This window comes from Salmo salar, chromosome 07 (genome assembly GCF_965601325.2).
Source record: "Salmo salar chromosome 07, fSalSal1, whole genome shotgun sequence".
Taxonomy (NCBI): domain Eukaryota; kingdom Metazoa; phylum Chordata; class Actinopteri; order Salmoniformes; family Salmonidae; genus Salmo; species Salmo salar.
Window position 1 is genome coordinate 72,785,421 of NC_138297.1, and position 20,694 is coordinate 72,806,114.

Below are 20,694 nucleotides of genomic sequence, written 5' to 3' on the forward strand. Positions count from 1 at the left end.
GTCTCTGCTGGAGACAGTAGAACTGTCAACACAGGCTTTCAGTATTCCCCCGACCTCTCTGTAGGAACATTCATGTACCCAGGCACCAATGGTGTATGGAAAGGATCCCACCCTGGTCACTGATGTAGATGACCGATTTTAGAGAGAGAGACAAGTGGCTTAGCAGAATGCAATCTAAAGCTTGTGTGGTCTAGACACAAGAATTCTACCATCTAGGGCTAAAGTTCCTGACGGGGACAATACAACTCTACCATCTAGGCTAAAGTTCTGACGGGGACAAGACAACTCTACCATCTAGGGCTAAAGTTCCTGACGGGGACAATACAACTCTACCATCTAGGGCTAAAGTTCCTGACGGGGACAATACAACTCTACCATCTAGGGCTAAAGTTCCTGACGGGGACAATACAACTCTACCATCTAGGGCTAAAGTTCCTGACGGGGACAATACAACTCTACCATCTAGGGCTAAAGTTCCTGACGGGGACAATACAACTCTACCATCTAGGGCTAAAGTTCCTGACGGGGACAATACAACTCTACCATCTAGGGCTAAAGTTCCTGACGGGGACAATACAACTCTACCATCTAGGGCTAAAGTTCCTGACGGGGACAATACAACTCTACCATCTAGGGCTAAAGTTCCTGACGGGGACAATACAACTCTACCATCTAGGGCTAAAGTTCCTGACGGGGACAATATAATTCTCATCATGACATGTTACAGTAAGTAGTACAATGATCCGTTTGTCACCTGTTAAACTGATTTTATATTGAATTTAATCTTTGATATGCTCAAACAAGCATGTGTAAATGTTGTTGGTGCTCTTCAACTCTAAAATGCACTAGATTGTATAAGACAAAACCTACAAATAAAAAGACAACAGGCAAATGCATTTGTGGTTTCTCCTCAGAGGTGAGTGAATAAGCCCATGCTTGGTGAATAGCAGTTGGTTGATCTCTGAGAGAAGGACACAGGAGAGCTGAATAGATCATGAGAGACAAAAGTGAAAGAAAATCATCACCACAAAGGAATGTAGTTTGTGAGCTATAAAACGAACATCCTGACAGTCTGAGGCAGGGTGCTCTGCAATCATCTTACTATTGACAGGGATAATGTGGCATTTCTTATTTGTTAGTATGAATGAAATGAGTTAGTCCTGCCTTGATGACTGTATAAGATTTACACTACTTGTCCTATAGATTTTTGAAGTCTTAAATTACTTGGAATAAAGTGATAACTAAAAGGCTCCTTGTCCCAGATTTACCTGCTAGCTAGCGGTAAAGCTATCTGTTCCTGCTAGCTAGCAACATATCGACTTGTTGTAACTAGCAAGCTGGCTACATTACTACAGTTGATGCAATCTAAGTTGGGAGTCATTTTACAACTTGCATAGATGGTATCACATTCCTATAACTAAATAGATGACAAATAATTTAAAAAAGTATTTACCTGATAGCAGTTTGTCAGACGGTGGTCTCGCGAGCGGTCTCCAGCTGTACTACCTTAAGTACGGATTACGTGATTGGCAGACGTAGTACCATGGATAGTACACAAGTTCTGATTGGTTTACAGTTTAGTACTCCGTGGCATTTAGCTGTCCAGCTAGCGAACTTAAGTACTTTGAAATAATGTGCAAGAATTGACTTTGCCAAACAGAAATGTGTTCAGAATAAATAAATATACACAAAAGGTAAACCCAAGCTCCTCCCTCCACAGTAGTGCTGAGTGGTTAACCAACATTAAGGTTGATTATTATTCTTCTTTTTTTAAACTAATTGACCGACATTGATTCAATTACTTGAATTCCATTTCGTTCTGGTATTTGTGAGCCCAACACAGTTTCTCTAGAGAAATCAAATAATTTGAGAGAAATCAAGTTAGGAACGATGTAGGATGCTGGAAGTGGTAGTTTTCATTAAGCAAATATTCAACCTAGTTCAAAGCAGAAACGTGGTAAAAAACTACAATGACCATAATTCATTGTGCCATTTTTTTCCAGCTCAGAGAGTGATCAGAGAGGAAGAGGCGAAGCGAGAGGTTTTACTCTTGGCAAAATAAGCACAATGACTTTCTATGGGCTTATTTTGGACCTAAGCTTGTCACCTGCCTTCCTGCTTTTGTGACAGTGACTGCCATTGTTAGGGTCTGAGACATGAGCATCTCATCATTGTTTACAGATCTCTGGACGGATACACTTTTTACACCTGCTACGTTGGGTTAGATACACTCAGACCACATGAGAGAGAAACTTACACAACGACAAGAGGGACAGAGACAGTTTGTGAAAGTATACCTCATCTACTATGAAGAACTAGTAAAATGATTGTATGGCTGCAGAGCTGTCTGACATAGGCAGGCTGACTACAGACAGTACAGTATGGGCAGGACAGAAAGTTAGATGGCCTGGCTGGCTGGCTGCTACTGCCTGAACAGAGATGATCAGGCTACTTTAAGGAATGAAAAGTAAATCACCAAATTAAACCCCAAGTAAAATACAAAACTGAAATATTCATAATTTCATTGTTGTCTACTAAATGTGGAACTTAGAGACAATGGAATGTTTTTAATGTTTTGACAATTGAATGTTCACTATTTTTGGCTTTGGAATTTCCATTAAAAAGCTTTAAAATAATTGTAACACCATTATTTCATAATGTATTTACTGTAAATAGCTGAACCGACCTCAAAAAGCACCAAATCGCTCAGCACGACTTGGCAGAGCTCTATTAATCTCAAAAAGTAAAGCAGATAGCTTGCTATTGCCCACCACTTACAAGACACATATTAAACACTTGAAATAAGCTTTACCTGCACCGGTCCCCAAACACACAGTTTCCTTTCTGAAAGAACTTGCAAATCATAGCTGCAGCTGGTTGGCTGGTGTTAAGATCATGGGAATATCGACAGTTGGTGCCTTCTTTGCAAAGCCCATGCATGAAATACCTGCGAATAACCAAAAAACTAAAGTCACACAGATGATTTGAAATCTGCTCTGTTGAAATACCTGCAAATGGAAAGACAAAATGAAAAATGTCTGCTAAAGTTATTCCACATCGATTACAACAAACAAACAGCCTGAATTTAGCTTTTGAACCAAACAATGATGCTCGTTGTAAAACGTTATTGTGGGAATATGAAGGGTAGCAACAATTCTTCCTGTTATCAACATTTTATTTTTTATCACTTGCGACAAATAAGACCTAATGATACAAATATCTCAGGAGCTTTGACTCAATATTCCACTACAACTAATATCCAGCGGAATTCACAGACCAGTGGATAGCTAGTAAACAGACTAGCAATATTACCAAACTGGTGTTGACGTTTATGACCAATTTCAGAGTGTAATTAACTAGCTAACATTAACTAACAGAGTAAACACTCCCTGGTTTATATCATTCTAGCTAGTTAGCTGGATGTCTCTACCGCATTTAAGCTTTGGTCGAGGAATGAGAGCTCTGCGAAATATCCAACCATATTACAACCCCCCCGGAATCATTTCAGTGTTTAGCTGATGAATATTACCCAACCATATTTAACAATTTGATGATGTTAATGATATGAATTCAGTGTGTGTTTGCCGCTGGTTGTCCGTGCGTTTTCCTTTCGTGTTGCCATTGCGGATGTTACTGTCTTTACTTTGAATCGTATGGAGAATAGCTCTCTAGCTAATGGCTCAACTGCAGGACGAATCCGTTTACCATCGGCTGGCTGGATCACAACAAACACAGCTGGGCTTGCTACGGGAGCACAAAAGACGGCGTTGGAAGTCTCTTAACAAACGGCCAAACCCCGGCGTTTTGGTTACAAACCATGGACAACATCAATATAGTTGTGCTAAATTGATCCCCGGGTCTTGTCCTACCTGCAGGTGACGTGTTTGGTCCAGGCTCCTGTTATTGCTGGAGCCGCTGTAGCTGCTGCCTCCGCCATTGCTGTTATGTTGAGGTTGAAGCCCAGTACCCGGATCTTCCGGAAAGTCGAGCTCCGAATCGGGAATCTTCGGAAAAATCGACGCTGCTGCTGTTTCTGTGCTTGTGACCTGTAATGAAGCCCATGCACCGACCTACCGCCAGAGGGCACGCCAGAGCAGCAGGATATTTCAGACAAATCAATCAAATAATCTGAACACAGATAGAACAATGAGCCAGATATTTTACCCGATGTATAAATGTGAAGCATCCGGTTGGGTCAAATATGGTGATGAGAGGAAGGCCAGTGGACGGCAGTGGAGAAGATCGAGGGTGAGATTATGCAAATGTTCTCATCTATGAATAATTTGATCTCAATACAGTTTTCTGTTACCAAAACTAGAATTTGTTACGAACAGAGTGGACCAAATTTTGTTGATTTTACCCTTTGCCAAAGTTGTAAAAAATGTTGTTGTTTAGGAGCGCGCTTCACAGAGTAGGCGGTCCCTAACGGAAATATGCAAATAATGTTAAAATGCACCAATAGGATCGAGCTTGCTTGGATCTGCTCCCTGCTTGCTTGTTCCGCCCACTATGACTAATTTATTCCCATCGGAAACGACAGTCTGGTATATCTTGGGTCAGTTGTAAAAATCTTTGATTCACATTATGAGGTCATAATAAACTGACAGAACAGATATGCTGTTATGCAAATGCAACATCACATCCTGAGGTGTGCAGCGGTCTAAGGCACTGCATCGCAGTGCTAGAGGCGCCACTACAGACCTTGGTTCGATTCCGGGCTGTATCACAACCAGCTGTGATCGTGAGTCCCAGAGGGTAACGCCAATTGGCCTAGCGTCGTCCGGGTAAGTGGAGGGTTTGGCCGGGGTAGGCCGTCATTGTAAATAAGAATTTGTTCTTAACTGACTTGTCTAGTTAAATAAAAACATTTTTTTTTACATCAATTGCGTAATCACCCATCGTTATGAGAATTTATACAAAGTCATTTAAGAAGTAGACAATTCATTATGATGTAGTTGTAACACTATCTATGTGTTCAGAGAATTAAACGGAGCTCAAATCAACTACTCTGAATGAAAGAACAGGCACAAATGCATAGATTCTCATAGCTACAGATTCCAACACCAGATAATGTGAGTTAACCACATTTCTTTGGTATCCATTATTATTTACCTTTATTTAACGAGGCAAGTCAGTTAAGAACAAATTATTATTTTCAATGACGGCCTACCAGGGAACAGTGGGTTAACTGCCTTGTTCAGGGGCAGAACGACAGATTTTTACCTTGTCAGCTCAGGGGATTCGATCTTGCAACCTTTCGGTTACTAGTCCGACGCTCTAACCGCCATGCTACCTGCCGCCAGGCTACCTGCCCTACCTGCCACCAGGCTACTTGCCGCAAGGCTACCTGCCGCAAGGCTACCCGCCCTACCTGCCGCCAGGCTACCTGCCGCTAGGCTACCTGCCGCTAGGCTACCTGCCCTACCTGCCGCCAGGCTACCTGCCGCCAGGCTACCTGCCGTCAGGCTACCTGCCGCTAGGCTACCTGCCACTAGACTACCTGCCACTAGGCTACCCTGCCACTAGGCTACCTGCTACCTGCCACTGGTCTACCTGCCACTAGTCTATCTGCCACTAGGCTACCTGCTACCTGACACTAGTCTACCTGCCACTAGGCTACCTGCTACCTGCCACTAGACTACCTGCCACTAGGCTACCTGCTACCTGCCACTAGACTACCTGCCACTAGGCTACCTGCTACCTGCCACAAGTCTACCTGCCACTAGGCTACCCTGCCACTAGGCTACTGCTACCTGCCACTAGGCTACCCTGCCACTAGGCTATTTGCTACCTGCCACTAGTCTACCTGCCACTAGACTACCTACCACTAGGCTACCTGCCACTAGGCTACCCTGCCACTAGGCTACCTGCTACCTGCCACAAGTCTACCTGCCACTAGGCTACCCTGCCACTAGGCTACCTTCTACCTGCCACTAGGCTACCTTCTACCTGCCACTAGACTACCTGCCACTAGGCTACCTAGTGGTTATACTGGGCGTTATAGGGTAGGTGATGTTTGATGTAGCACAAATAATTGTCAACCAACCTAGCGATACCGTCGTTGTCCTTGATTTGTGGAAACAAGAGTCTCATAAAATGTACATGTCCAGTTGCAGGAGGTCCGTTTGAATTCTGAAATAAAAGAGCTCAGTTAATTAAAATAAATATCTGTTTTGCTCCATGAAGTAATGGAACAATGTGTACGTCATCTTGTCTATTTCAAGTCTTCTCTCATTGATTCAGACAGGGGGGTTTCCACCCCAAAGTGTCACATGTCATGATGACAGACCCCTGTATCGAAAATTGTTACCAAAACCTTTTTGTTGTTGTTGCTAACACATTTTACCTGCTGTTACAATCTGTTGATAGTATTCCTGCTGGGTCGGTCTAGACATCCTAAACTGGAAATCCTATTGACTTCCTCCCAAAGGAGTTATTGATTTTTACAGGTCTGTGTGTGGCGCTGCTGGGGGCAGATCATTCCATTTCTATCACTTTCCAATCCTCTGCTACATCAACACTTCAACCCATGTGAACTTCATAGTATGTAGTCAATCAAATCAAAGTTTATGGGTCGCTGATTTGCGCTGATTTGCAGATATTATCGCAGGTGAAATGCAGCAGTGCAGTAATATCTAGCAGCACGATAACAATACACACGTCATCCAAAAGTTAATGAGCTGTCAAGAGTCCTGAATATTAACATATATGTACAGTGCATTTGGAATGTATTCAGACCCCTTCCCTTTTTCCACATTTTGTTAAATTCCAGCCTTATTCTAAAATGGATGAAATAAAACATTTCCCTCATCAATCTACACACAATACCCCATAATGACATCACAATACCCCATAATGACATCACAATACTTCATAATGACATCACAATACCCCATAATGACATCACAATACCCCATAATGACATCACAATACCCCATAATGACATCACAATACCCCATAATGACATCACAATACTTCATAATGACATCACAATACCCCATAATGTTTTTTTAGATATTTTTGCAAATGAATGAAAGATAAAAACAGTGGTCCTCCCGAGTGGCACAGCAGTCTAAGACACTACAGCCTGAAGTTTGCTCCCAGGCTGTGTAACAAACCGCTGTAACCGGGAGTCCCAAAGGGCGGCGCACAATTGGCCCAGTGTCATCCGGGTTAGGGGAGGGTTTGGCCGGGCGCCTGCAAGCTGACTTCGGTCGTCAGACTTCCGACACATTGGTGCAGCTGGCTTCCGAGTTAAATGGGCGAGTGTTAAGAAGCGCGGATTGGCGGGTCATGTTTCGAGGACGCATGACTCGACCTTTGCCTCTCCCAAGCCCGTTGGGGATTTGCAGCGATGAAACAAGATCGAAAATTTGGGAGAAAAAAGTGTTCAGACACTTTGCTACGAGACTCGAAATTGAACTCATTTGCATCCTGTTTCCATTGATGATCCTTGAGCTGTTTCTCCACCTGTGAAAAATGTAATTGATTGGACATGATTTGGAAAGGCACACACCTGTCTATATAAGGTCCCACAGTTGACAGTGCATGTCAGTGCAAAAACCAAGCAATGAGGTTAAAGGAATTGTCCGTAGACCTCCGAGACAGGATTGTGTCGAGGCACAGATTTGGGGAAGGGTACCAAAACATGTCTGCAGCATTGAAGGTCCCCAAGAACACAGTGGCCTCCATCATTCTTAAATGGAAGAAGTGTGGAACCACCAAGACTCTTCCAAGAGCTGGCCGCCCAGCCAAACTGAGCAATCGGGGGAGAAGGGCCTTGGTCAGGGAGGTGAGCAAGAACCCGATGGTCACTCTGACAGAGCTCCAGAGTTCCTCTGTGGAGATGGGAGAACCTTCCAGAAGGACAAACATCTCTGCAGCACTCTAACAATCAGGCCTTAATGGTAGAGTGGCCCGATGGAAGCCATTCCTCAGTAAAAAACACATGACAGCCTGCTTGGAGTTTGCCAAAAAAAGGCACCTAAAGAACTCTCAGACCTTGAGAAACAAGATTCTCTGGTCTGATTAAACCAAAATTAAACTCTCTGGCCTGAATGCCAAGCATCACGTCTGGAGGAAACCTGGCACCATCCCTACGGTGAAGCATGGGGGTGGCAGCATTATACTGTGAGGATGTGTTTCAGCCGCAAGGACTGGGAGACTAGTCAGGATCGAGGGAAAGATGAACGGAGCAAAGTACAGAAAGATCCATGATGAAAACCTGCTCCAGAGCGCTCAGGACCTCAGACTGGGGCAAAGGTTCACCTTCCAACAGGACAATGACCCTAAGCACACAGTCAAGACAATGCAGAGTGTCTCTGAATGTCCTCGAGTGGCCCAGCCAGAGCCCGGACTTGAACCCGATCGAACATCTCTGGAGAGATCTGAAAATAGCTGTGCAGCGACACTCCCCATCCAACCTGACAGAGCTTGAGAGGATCTGCAGAGAAGAATGGGAAGAACTCCCCAAGTACAGGTGTGCCAAGCTTGTAGCGTCATACCCAAGAATACTTGAGTATTGAGTAAAGGGTCTGAATACTTATGTAAATCTAATATTTCCGTTTTTTTTTAAATACATTTGCTAGATTATTTGCTTTGCCATTATGGGGTATTGTGATGTCATTATTGGGTATTGTGATGTCATTATGGGGTATTGTGATGTCATTATGGGGTATTGTGATGTCATGTGTTATAGCTTGATGAGGGGGGAAATGATTTAATCCATTTTAGAATAAGGCTGTACATAACAAAATGTGGAAAAAGTCAAGCAGTCTGAATACTTTCCCAAATGCACTGTATATAAGAACAACATTCATATTCAGTGAGAGGGACAGAACGACATGCATATTCAGTGAGAGGGACCTAAGATTCCTATTTTGCTCTTTGTTAATTGAAAGAGAGAGGACTAGGAAAAGAGGGTTGGGGTGGCAGAAGTGAGAAAACAGGGAAAGAGAGAGAGAGATGAGAAACAGTGAGAGATAGAATGAGAAAGAGAGGGAAACAGAGTGAGAGAGAGAGAGAGAGAGAGAGAGAGAGAGAGAGAGAGAATTTGCACTTGTTGTGTGGGTGGGAGTAAAACTTATATTTCACCACTAGAGGGCACTAAAACCCTGTGTTTTTATTTTGTCTTTATAGGTGAATGTGTGTGTGTGTGTTTGTGTGTGTGTGTGTGTGTGTTCCCACTCATGCCTACTTGTGCCTGTATGACTCTCTCTCTGTGCCACTTACCGATGCCTCGTTATAACACAGACACCTCGTTAGTGTACCACAGCCAATTACAACCGCCGCAGCTCTCCCCGCGAGGGGCTATCACCGCTTCTTGATTGGCTATGATTGGCATGATAACAAGCTGAGCCTGAGCCACCAACCAACACACACACACACACACACACACACACACACACACACACACACACACACACACACACACACACACACACACACACACACACACACACACACACACACACACACACACACACACACACACACACACACACACACAAACACACACACACACAAACACACAACAAACCCAAGGCAGGCAGCACTTAGCTGTTAATGACTATGCCAGATTGACAGCCAGCCCTGTCTCTCCTACTCATACAGCCAGCCCTGTCTCTCCTACTCATACAGCCAGCCCTGTCTCTCCTACTCATACAGCCAGCCCTGTCTCTGCTACTCATACAGCCAGCCCTGTCTCTCCTACTCATACAGCCAGCCCTGTCTCTCCTACTCATACAGCCAGCCCTGTCTCTCCTACTCATACAGCCAGCCCTGTCTCTCCTACTCATACAGCCAGCCCTGTCTCTCCTACTCATACAGCCAGCCCTGTCTCTCCTACTCATACAGCCAGCCCTGTCTCTCCTACTCATACAGCCAGCCCTGTCTCTCCTACTCATACAGCCAGCCCTGTCTCTCCTACTCATACAGCCAGCCCTGCCTCTCCTACTCATACAGCCAGCCCTGTCTCTCCTACTCATACAGCCAGCCCTGTCTCTCCTACTCATACAGCCAGCCCTGTCTCTCCTACTCATACAGCCAGCCCTGCCTCTCCTACTCATACAGCCAGCCCTGTCTCTGCTACTCATACAGCCAGCCCTGTCTCTGCTACTCATACAGCCAGCCTCATGGAATAGTTTATCAGGAGGCAACCAGAGATCAATCAGGATGGTGGATTGATTGAAATGTGTTTATTATGATCATGATGAACAATAATCCTGCTATCCACTTCAGAACTGTGTGAGCCGCTGTAATAGTTAGTTAGTGTGTGTCAGTTAGTAAGCCTAGTCCGAGACAGAACGGCCCGTAGTAATACTGTAAAGCGTCACTGTTACGCTGCTGGGAAATTCTTCCATTTCACTGTTGAGGTTTCTGCGAATCCACCCAGGCGTAATGACTGTCTGGTTTGAGATCAATATTTTTTTGGGACCTAATTTTGTCCTCAAACAGCTGTAGCAAAGAATGTGTCTTCTCCTTTTTGCGACACTGGGTTAAGTTCTCCTCAGTTAGGTCTGTCTCGTATTCTGGGATGTCAGGAGTATGGCAGAACTGTATTCTGGGATGTCATGAGTATGGCAGAACTGTATTCTGGGAAGTCAGGAGTATGGCAGAACTGTATTCTGGGAAGTCAGGAGTATGGCAGAACTGTATTCTGGGAAGTCAGGAGTATGGCAGAACTGTATTCTGGGAAGTCAGGAGTATGGCAGAACTGTATTCTGGGAAGTCAGGAGTGTGGCAGAACTGTATTCTGTGTCCAGGCCAGGCAGGGAACACCAGTTGGGTTGCTATGGAGATAGACAGGAGAACAGAGGATGAGCTTAGCATCATGATTGGCTGACCCATGCAGTTGTTATGATGACACAATGGAAACAGTAACTGCTTCACCATTCTGTTTAATTGTATATATCTATATGATACAGGTATCTCAGGTGGGGAAGATGGGCTCGTGGTAACGGCTGGAGCGGAATCAGTGGAATGGTATCAAATACATCAAACACATGGTTTCCATGGTTTCCATGGTTTCCATGTGTTTGATGCAAATCCCTTGCGCTCCGTTCCAGCCATTATTATGAGCTGTCCTCCCCTCAGCAGCCTCCTCTGATGATTATGGTTGGAATGAAAAAGGCCCCAGACACAAGTAGAAACTATGAGCATGACAGAAAAATAAGTTAGGGAGAATTAGTTAGAGGAAAGTCCTTTGTCACAGCAGTGATCTTCAGTTTTCAACACTTTGCTGTTGTTTAGCGTTTTGGTTACCACGACAAAGCTGTCCTTCGGGGTACAGGTGAGAGGTCAGGTAGGTAGGAGGTAGACGACACAGGAGATCACGGCGATGCTTTCTGCTCGTGGGTGCTGGGAATTGTCTTGACATTTTCCACGATCTACACTTTCTGAACTCTTACGCCTCAGCGCGTCGACAGGTGTTGATTGGATGTTGTTGAATAGCGACATAAGCAGACCTCCGGAGACGAACAGATCATTAGCTAAAGCAAAGGCTTTATAAATCCCCAATCAGCTGCACCCCTTAACATTCCTTTGAATGAAGATCGTGGCAAACATGATTCTGTAACGCTTACAGCTTTGAGACATTCTCACAGACCTCTGTACATTGACACGTCTGTCAGCAACTCTAGTCACCCTCATACAAGACCACTGATCCTGAAGGCTCACTCACCTTGGAGAGACATCCTATACTGTAAACCATGTGTTTCCATGTTCAGTGTGTGTGTGTGTGTGTGTGTGTGTGTGTGTGTGTGTGTGTGTGTGTGTGTGTGTGTGTGTGTGTGTGTGTGTGTGTGTGGTTGTGTGTGTGGTTGTGTGTGTGGTTGTGTGTGTGTGTGTGTGTAGCAGATGTCTTTGTGACATGAGCACATTTATGCAAACTCCTCTGTGAGAAACACATGGTAAACAAGGATGTGCTGTCGCTATGGATACCGGGCTGGAACACGGAACAGCTAGTGTTTGAGGAGAGGGAAGTGATGAAAGCGTGTACAATACTATACACAATGTTTTTGATGTCACCCACTCAAAACACAGGCTCATTTTACAAAATGGAAACGTATTGAAGCGTTCAAACAAACCCGCTTGATATGACATCACTGGAGGAGATAGAGAGTGTTATAGATGGAAGATTTGTGGAGATCACAAGAGGCAGCGTTTCTGTTCCTCTTTACTCCGCTTAAAACCCTTTAATCCTTTACTGTTTAGCTATTTCTGTATTTATTGACTCTAGGGGATCTAAGCAACGTACATCAACCAATCAAAGGTAACTGTGTAGACTTACGACAGTGTTATTGATGGAAACGGATGGGGAATAGCAAGCAGTGGAGGTTAAAGGAAGCCAGGCTTCCCCCAAATATTGGACCAATAAAAAAACAAAAACAATTATGAAATAAAGTTCTCTTCGTCTCTCAGTGTTTTCATCATTTTTGGTAAATTCGCAAGTGGCTGAATCTCCCAGGAGAAATCATCCGTGCGAGGGAAACGTGTAGCCCATGTATCTGATGCTGTCTGAAACTAAGGAAACGTGTAGACCATGTATATGATGCTGTCTGAAACTAAGGAAACGTGTAGACCATGTATCTGATGCTGTCTGAAACTAAGGAAACGTGTAGACCATGTATCTGATGCTGTCTGAAACTAAGGAAACGTGTAGACCATGTATCTGATGCTGTCTGAAACTAAGGAAACGTGTAGACCATGTATATGATGCTGTCTGAAACTAAGGAAACGTGTAGACCATGTATCTGATGCTGTCTGAAACTAAGGAAACGTGTAGCCCATGTATCTGATGCTGTCTGAAACTAAGGAAACGTGTAGCCCATGTATCTGATGCTGTCTGAAACTAAGGAAACGTGTAGACCATGTATATGATGCTGTCTGAAACTAAGGAAACGTGTAGACCATGTATCTGATGCTGTCTGAAACTAAGGAAACGTGTAGACCATGTATATGATGCTGTCTGAAACTAAGGAAACGTGTAGACCATGTATCTGATGCTGTCTGAAACTAAGGAAACGTGTAGCCCATGTATCTGATGCTGTCTGAAACTAAGGAAACGTGTAGCCCATGTATCTGATGCTGTCTGAAACTAAGGAAACGTGTAGACCATGTATCTGATGCTGTCTGAAACTAAGGAAACGTGTAGACCATGTATCTGATGCTGTCTGTGTCACGGCTGTTTAAAGGATCGGACCAAAGCGCAGAATGGTTGTAGTTCCCACAAACACAAGTGGAAAAACCCCCTACTTAAATATGATCTCCATTTAGAGACAACGAGGACCGGCTGCCTCTAATTGGAGATCATCCCAACAACCCGAAACATAGAAATAGAAACCTAGAAAACCCACATAGAAACAGATAACAAGAAAACCACCCAAAAACACCCCCTGTCACACCCTGACCACTCTACTATAGAAAATGACATCTTACAAGGGTCAGGACGTGACAGTCTGAAACAAAGGAGTATGACGTGTTGACACCGTAGCGTTTGATTGGTTGACGCCAGGAAGCATTTGGCCTCCCTTGATAAAGAAATGTAAAAAAGAATTAGCCAATCAGCGTTGAATTAAGCTCAACTGTGGGTTATCCTGGCGCAGCAAAACTCCCCCCCAAGGGAAGCCAGTTTGGATTTGGCTTCAAACCAATCAAATCACATCCTAAGCAAAACGTCATCATTGTCAGAAAAACGTGTTTGATTGTGGTCTGCTTGTGTTGATGTCCTGCTGTAGCTAACTTGCTAAATCAGCCCTTTCCTAAGCCATGGATGGAGACTTGTGGTTTTGACTTAATTCTATGTACAAACCAATGTTTATGACAGTGATTCTGATCATAAATGAATATGTTGTGCCACTGGCCTGAGAAGACTGAAGTTTAATATGTAGCCTAGTTGTAGCCTAGTAGGCTGACGTTAACTAGCTAGCTAACTTAGCTGGTTCATTGTTGCCCATGTGAGGAAGTCAGGCTAGCAAGCATTTTAGCTAGTTAGCCTATAAAACAAAAACTAAAAGTGTACTGTATGACAGAGACATAGACGGTTTTGCCAACATGAAAGAGAGGAGGATGGCATTGGTGAATCAACTAGTCTGCAAGTAGGGTGAGTCAACTTCATTTGTATTACTAGCATGCGCACGTACCATGGACAGACACATGATAATTAGCAACACCGATTAGACTAAATTGTTTTTTTTTTGGTATCTTTACGTTTGTTTTAAGCGTATTAAACTAAGCGTATATAGCCTTGTGGATTGGATGATTTTTAAAGGGTGCTGGGATAACAGAGGCTCCTGTTGTCTTTGTGCTGACTTGTGGTAACTTGTGGTTCCAAATCACTAGTTGTTTAGTAAACTGTTGAAAACATTAACTTGCTTGAGGGGCTCCTGAGTGGCGCAGCGGTCTAAGACACTGCATCTCAGTGCTAGAGGCGTCACTACAGACACCCTGGTTTGAATCCAGGCTGTATCACAACCGGCCGTGATTGGGAGTTCCATAGGGCTGCGCTCAATTGACTCAGCGTCGTCCGGATTTGGCCGGTGTAGGCCGTCATTGTAAATAAGAATTTGATCTAAACTAATTTGCCTAGTTAAATAAACTAAAACATTTGACCATGCTGCAGGTCATATAACTGTTTGTTACATGCAATATTTGCTTTGTGGACTTCACCGGACAGATGTTGCTCTCCGGTTTTGTGATGAAACAAACGTATGTGTAGTTGAATTTATTCCTCCACTGTGTGACTGTTGTCTTTTTGTTGTCACGGGTCTTATTGTATATCACGGTGGCATATGAACTAATGGGTTATAGAGCAAACAACGCAATTATCACAACAACATTGGTTGAAATATGGCTTTTTTACTGGCTTGGCTTCCCCAGGGATTTTACCCACGCACCTCTACTGATAGCAGGAGGGGTAACAGAAACATAGTTGATGTTTAGGAAAACATTTTGGAGTGTTTGTCACACTCATCTCAGTTGGTTTGTGATTCATCCCAAAGTGCAGTGCTTCTGAATATGTGCATCGTAAAGGAATGAGAATCCTGCATCGTAAAGGAATGAGAATCCTGCATCGTAAAGAATGAGAACCCTGCATCGTAAAGTAATGAGAATCCTGCATCGTAAAGGAATGAGAATCCTGCATCGTAAAGGAATGAGAATCCTGCATCGTAAAGGAATGAGAATCCTGCATCGTAAAGAATGAGAACCCTGCATCGTAAAGTAATGAGAACCCTGCATCGTAAAGGAATGAGAATCCTGCATCGTAAAGGAATGAGAATCCTGTATCGTAAAGGAATGAGAATCCTGCATCGTAAAGGAATGAGAATCCTGCATCGTAAAGGAATGAGAATCCTGCTTCGTAAAGGAATGAGTATCCTGCATCGTAAAGAATGAGAACCCTGCATCGTAAAGTAATGAGAACCCTGCATCGTAAAGAATGAGAACCCTGCATCGTAAAGTAATGAGAATCCTGCATTGTAAAGGAATGAGAATCCTGCATCGTAAAGTAATGAGAACCCTGCATCGTAAAGAATGAGAACCCTGCATCGTAAAGTAATGAGAATCCTGCATCGTAAAGGAATGAGAATCCTGCATCGTAAAGGAATGAGAATCCTGCATCGTAAAGAATGAGAACCCTGCATCGTAAAGTAATGAGAATCCTGCATCGTAAAGGAATGAGAATCCTGCATCGTAAAGGAATGAGAATCCTGCATCGTAAAGGAATGAGAATCCTGCATCGTAAAGAATGAGAACCCTGCATCGTAAAGTAATGAGAACCCTGCATCGTAAAGGAATGAGAATCCTGCATCGTAAAGGAATGAGAATCCTGTATCGTAAAGGAATGAGAATCCTGCATCGTAAAGGAATGAGAATCCTGCATCGTAAAGGAATGAGAATCCTGCATCGTAAAGGAATGACAATCCTGCTTCGTAAAGGAATGAGTATCCTGCATCGTAAAGAATGAGAACCCTGCATCGTAAAGTAATGAGAACCCTGCATCGTAAAGAATGAGAACCCTGCATCGTAAAGTAATGAGAATCCTGCATCGTAAAGGAATGAGTATCCTGCATCGTAAAGAATGAGAACCCTGCATCGTAAAGTAATGAGAACCCTGCATCGTAAAGTAATGAGAACCCTGCATCGTAAAGAATGAGAACCCTGCATCGTAAAGTAATGAGAACCCTGCATCGTAAAGTAATGAGAATCCTGCATCGTAAAGTAATGAGAATCCTGTATCCTAAAGTAATGAGAACCCTGCATCGTAAAGTAATGAGAACCCTGCATCGTAAAGTAATGAGAATCCTGCATCGTAAAGTAATGAGAATCCTGTATCCTAAAGTAATGAGAACCCTGCATCGTAAAGGAATGGGAATCCTACATCGTAAAGGAATGAAAATCCTGCATCGTAAAGGAACGAGAATCCTACATCGTAAAGGAACAAGAATCCTGCATCGTAAAGGAATGAGAATCCTGCATCGTAAAGGAATGAGAATCCTGCATCGTAAAGGAATGAGAATCCTGGCAAAAGGTCAGAAGTTGTGTCCCAAATGACACCCTATTCCCTATATGTTGTACTGCTTTTGAGCAGCAAACAAGGACAGAAGAAGAGGCGTGTTGGTGGAGACAGCCTGTGCAGTGCAGCAGACAGCAACCCAAATATGTTTTATAAACAGCTTTATCCTGCCAGGGACAGGAGTGGTTCATTAGGTTTAAATGGATGGTTGATTTGTCTTCATTATAAGGTCTCAGTGCAGAACAGAACAGAAAACACAAAAGACAAAGAGAGAGAGAGAGAGAAGGAAAATACTCTCTCACCTGTAGTGTTTCAGAAAGAGGTCTATAAACAAGCCCCATTATAAACACCAACAGGACCATTTTGGAGAAGCAAACAACTTGCTATCACTGAGTCTGAGTCACTTCAGTTTTATAATTCAGTCAAAATAAGTTCTTGACTGAACCGAGAACAGAATTGACCCCAACATTGATCCCTGTGGCACTCCCTGTCCATCACCTGTCATCACCCTCACCTGAATTGGCCCGTTAATAAGAGGAGAGATTAGACTCCACAGAGCATTGCTTGGAGACCAAACACACACTGCCACCTCTGGAAACTGGATAATCACAGGTGTAAGTGCCACAGGTGTGGTTCCAATATCAGACCTGGAATGGACATTCAATGGCTTCTGACCCAAAATCTATGAAGGAATTTCTTTCAGACAGAATACCATTATACAGTTGTACATATAAGATCAAATGAGAATCCTATGGAGGAATTGCTTTGACACGGTGACCAAATACCATCTTACTGTGTGGCAGAATAACTCTGGGTTCCCTCCAAAAGAGACTGCAAAGCTTCATTACTCTCTGAGTGATGGCTCACTAATTTGGACGTCAGCAACAGTCGTCACTGAGTCTGTTTTGCAGACGTGTTTTGGCTAGGAGTTGCCTGGAGGCCCAGTAAAAAAGCCTGAGTCCTAACTGGCACCCTACTACCTTTTGTACTGCACTACTTTTGACCAGGACCCATAGGACTCAGGTTAAAGGTACAGAAAAAAAGGGTTCAAAGGGTTCTTTGCGAAGGGATGAGGGTTCTACCAGGAACCGTTTTGATCTTAAGAACCCCTTTTGGAAGACAAATGGTTCTTTGATGATTCTTTGGTATGGCAATAAGGGTTCATTGGAATGCAGGAAGGGTTCTACATAGAACCATATATCATATTTCCCAGCATGCTGTGTTGCATGGTGATTTTATGATTTATTTTGTTTTAATATCTGTGTTTTTGAATGTACATTGATTCATTGATTCATTTAATGCTACACAAAGATAAATAGCATACATTTTTCTAAACTAATCCAATCTGTTAGTAGTTGGACCCGTTACTGAGATGGATGTTCCAGTTTAAAAGATTGAGAGTAGTCTCAGTATTCAACCTCCCCTACCCTGGCAGTTATTCTGAATGCAGGTTGCGGGTGGTAAACAATTCCACTTGTTGGATATCCTAACTCTGACTAGATTCCAATAGGAATTAAACTGAAGGAACAACAGAAAGACATGAAGCCAACCAGGCTATTCTATAGACAGTATATAGTGAAGGAACAACAGAAAGACATGAAGCCAACCAGGCTATTCTATAGACAGTATATAGTGAAGGAACAACAGAAAGACATGAAGCCAACCAGGCTATTCTATAGACAGTATATAGTGAAGGAACAACAGAAAGACATGAAGCCAACCAGGCTATTCTATAGACAGTATATAGTGAAGGAACAACAGAAAGACATGAAGCCAACCAGGCTATTCTATAGACAGTATATAGTGAAGGAACAACAGAAAGACATGAAGCCAACCAGGCTATTCTATAGACAGTATATAGTGAAGGAACAACAGAAAGACATGAAGCCAACCAGGCTATTCTATAGACAGTATATAGTGAAGGAACAACAGAAAGACATGAAGCCAACCAGGCTATTCTATAGACAGTATATAGTGAAGGAACAACAGAAAGACATGAAGCCAACCAGGCTATTCTATAGACAGTATATAGTGAAGGAACAACAGAAAGACATGAAGCCAACCAGGCTATTCTATAGACAGTATATAGTGAAGGAACAACAGAAAGACATGAAGCCAACCAGGCTATTCTATAGACAGTATATAGTGAAGGAACAACAGAAAGACATGAAGCCAACCAGGCTATTCTATAGACAGTATATAGTGAAGGAACAACAGAAAGACATGAAGCCAACCAGGCTATTCTATAGACAGTATATAGTGAAGGAACAACAGAAAGACATGAAGCCAACCAGGCTATTCTATAGACAGTATATAGTGAAGGAACAACAGAAAGACATGAAGCCAACCAGGCTATTCTATAGACAGTATATAGTGAAGGAACAACAGAAAGACATGAAGCCAACCAGGCTATTCTATAGACAGTATATAGTGAAGGAACAACAGAAAGACATGAAGCCAACCAGGCTATTCTATAGACAGTATATAGTGAAGGAACAACAGAAAGACATGAAGCCAACCAGGCTATTCTATAGACAGTATATAGTGAAGGAACAACAGAAAGACATGAAGCCAACCAGGCTATTCTATAGACAGTATATAGTGAAGGAACAACAGAAAGACATGAAGCCAACCAGGCTATTCTATAGACAGTATATAGTGAAGGAACAACAGAAAGACATGAAGCCAACCAGGCTATTCTATAGACAGTATATAGTGAAGGAACAACAGAAAGACATGAAGCCAACCAGGCTATTCTATAGACAGTATATAGTGAAGGAACAACAGAAAGACATGAAGCCAACCAGGCTATTCTATAGACAGTATATAGTGAAGGAACAACAGAAAGACATGAAGCCAACCAGGCTATTCTATAGACAGTATATAGTGAAGGAACAACAGAAAGACATGAAGCCAACCAGGCTATTCTATAGACAGTATATAGTGAAGGAACAACAGAAAGACATGAAGCCAACCAGGCTATTCTATAGACAGTATATAGTGAAGGAACAACAGAAAGACATGAAGCCAACCAGGCTATTCTATAGACAGTATATAGTGAAGGAACAACAGAAAGACATGAAGCCAACCAGGCTATTCTATAGACAGTATATAGTGAAGGAACAACAGAAAGACATGAAGCCAACCAGGCTATTCTATAGACAGTATATAGTGAAGGAACAACAGAAAGACATGAAGCCAACCAGGCTATTCTATAGACAGTATATAGTGAAGGAACAACAGAAAGACATGAAGCCAACCAGGCTATTCTATAGACAGTATATAGTGAAGGAACAACAGAAAGACATGAAGCCAACCAGGCTATTCTATAGACAGTATATAGTGAAGGAACAACAGAAAGACATGAAGCCAACCAGGCTATTCTATAGACAGTATATAGTGAAGGAACAACAGAAAGACATGAAGCCAACCAGGCTATTCTATAGACAGTATATAGTGAAGGAACAACAGAAAGACATGAAGCCAACCAGGCTATTCTATAGACAGTATATAGTGAAGGAACAACAGAAAGACATGAAGCCAACCAGGCTATTCTATAGACAGTATATAGTGAAGGAACAACAGAAAGACATGAAGCCAACCAGGCTATTCTATAGACAGTATATAGTGAAGGAACAACAGAAAGACATGAAGCCAACCAGGCTATTCTATAGACAGTATATAGTGAAGGAACAACAGAAAGACATGAAGCCAACCAGGCTATTCTATAGACAGTATATAGTGAAGGAACAACAGAAAGACATGAAGCCAACCAGGCTATTCTATAGACAGTATATAGTGAAGGAACAACAGAAAGACATGAAGCCAACCAGGCTATTCTATAGACAGTATATAGTGAAGGAACAACAGAAAGACATGAAGCCAACCAGGCTATTCTATAGACAGTATATAGTGAAGGAACAACAGAAAGACATGAAGCCAACCAGGCTATTCTATAGACAGTATATAGTGAAGGAACAACAGAAAGACATGAAGCCAACCAGGCTATTCTATAGACAGTATATAGTGAAGGAACAACAGAAAGACATGAAGCCAACCAGGCTATTCTATAGACAGTATATAGTGAAGGAACAACAGAAAGACATGAAGCCAACCAGGCTATTCTATAGACAGTATATAGTGAAGGAACAACAGAAAGACATGAAGCCAACCAGGCTATT

At 42.9% G+C, this 20,694-nt stretch overlaps 1 protein-coding gene across 2 annotated transcripts in view; it reads right to left on the reverse strand.

The window, feature by feature from the left end:
- LOC106609808 (putative E3 ubiquitin-protein ligase makorin-1) overlaps positions 1–4,018 on the reverse strand; it is a 34,773-nt gene extending 30,755 nt beyond the window's left edge. For both annotated transcript variants that reach the window (XR_014392970.1, XM_082978048.1), the window contains exons 1-2: positions 3,870–4,018; positions 2,813–2,947 (exon numbers count right to left, since the gene is read on the reverse strand). Coding sequence is in view for 1 of the 2 variants with exons in the window: in XM_082978048.1 (XP_082834174.1) it covers positions 2,813–2,947; positions 3,870–3,937 (203 nt within the window). In the remaining variant the exon portion in view is untranslated. The remainder of the gene's footprint in view (positions 1–2,812; positions 2,948–3,869) is intronic.
- Positions 4,019–20,694: the final 16,676 nt, after the last annotated feature.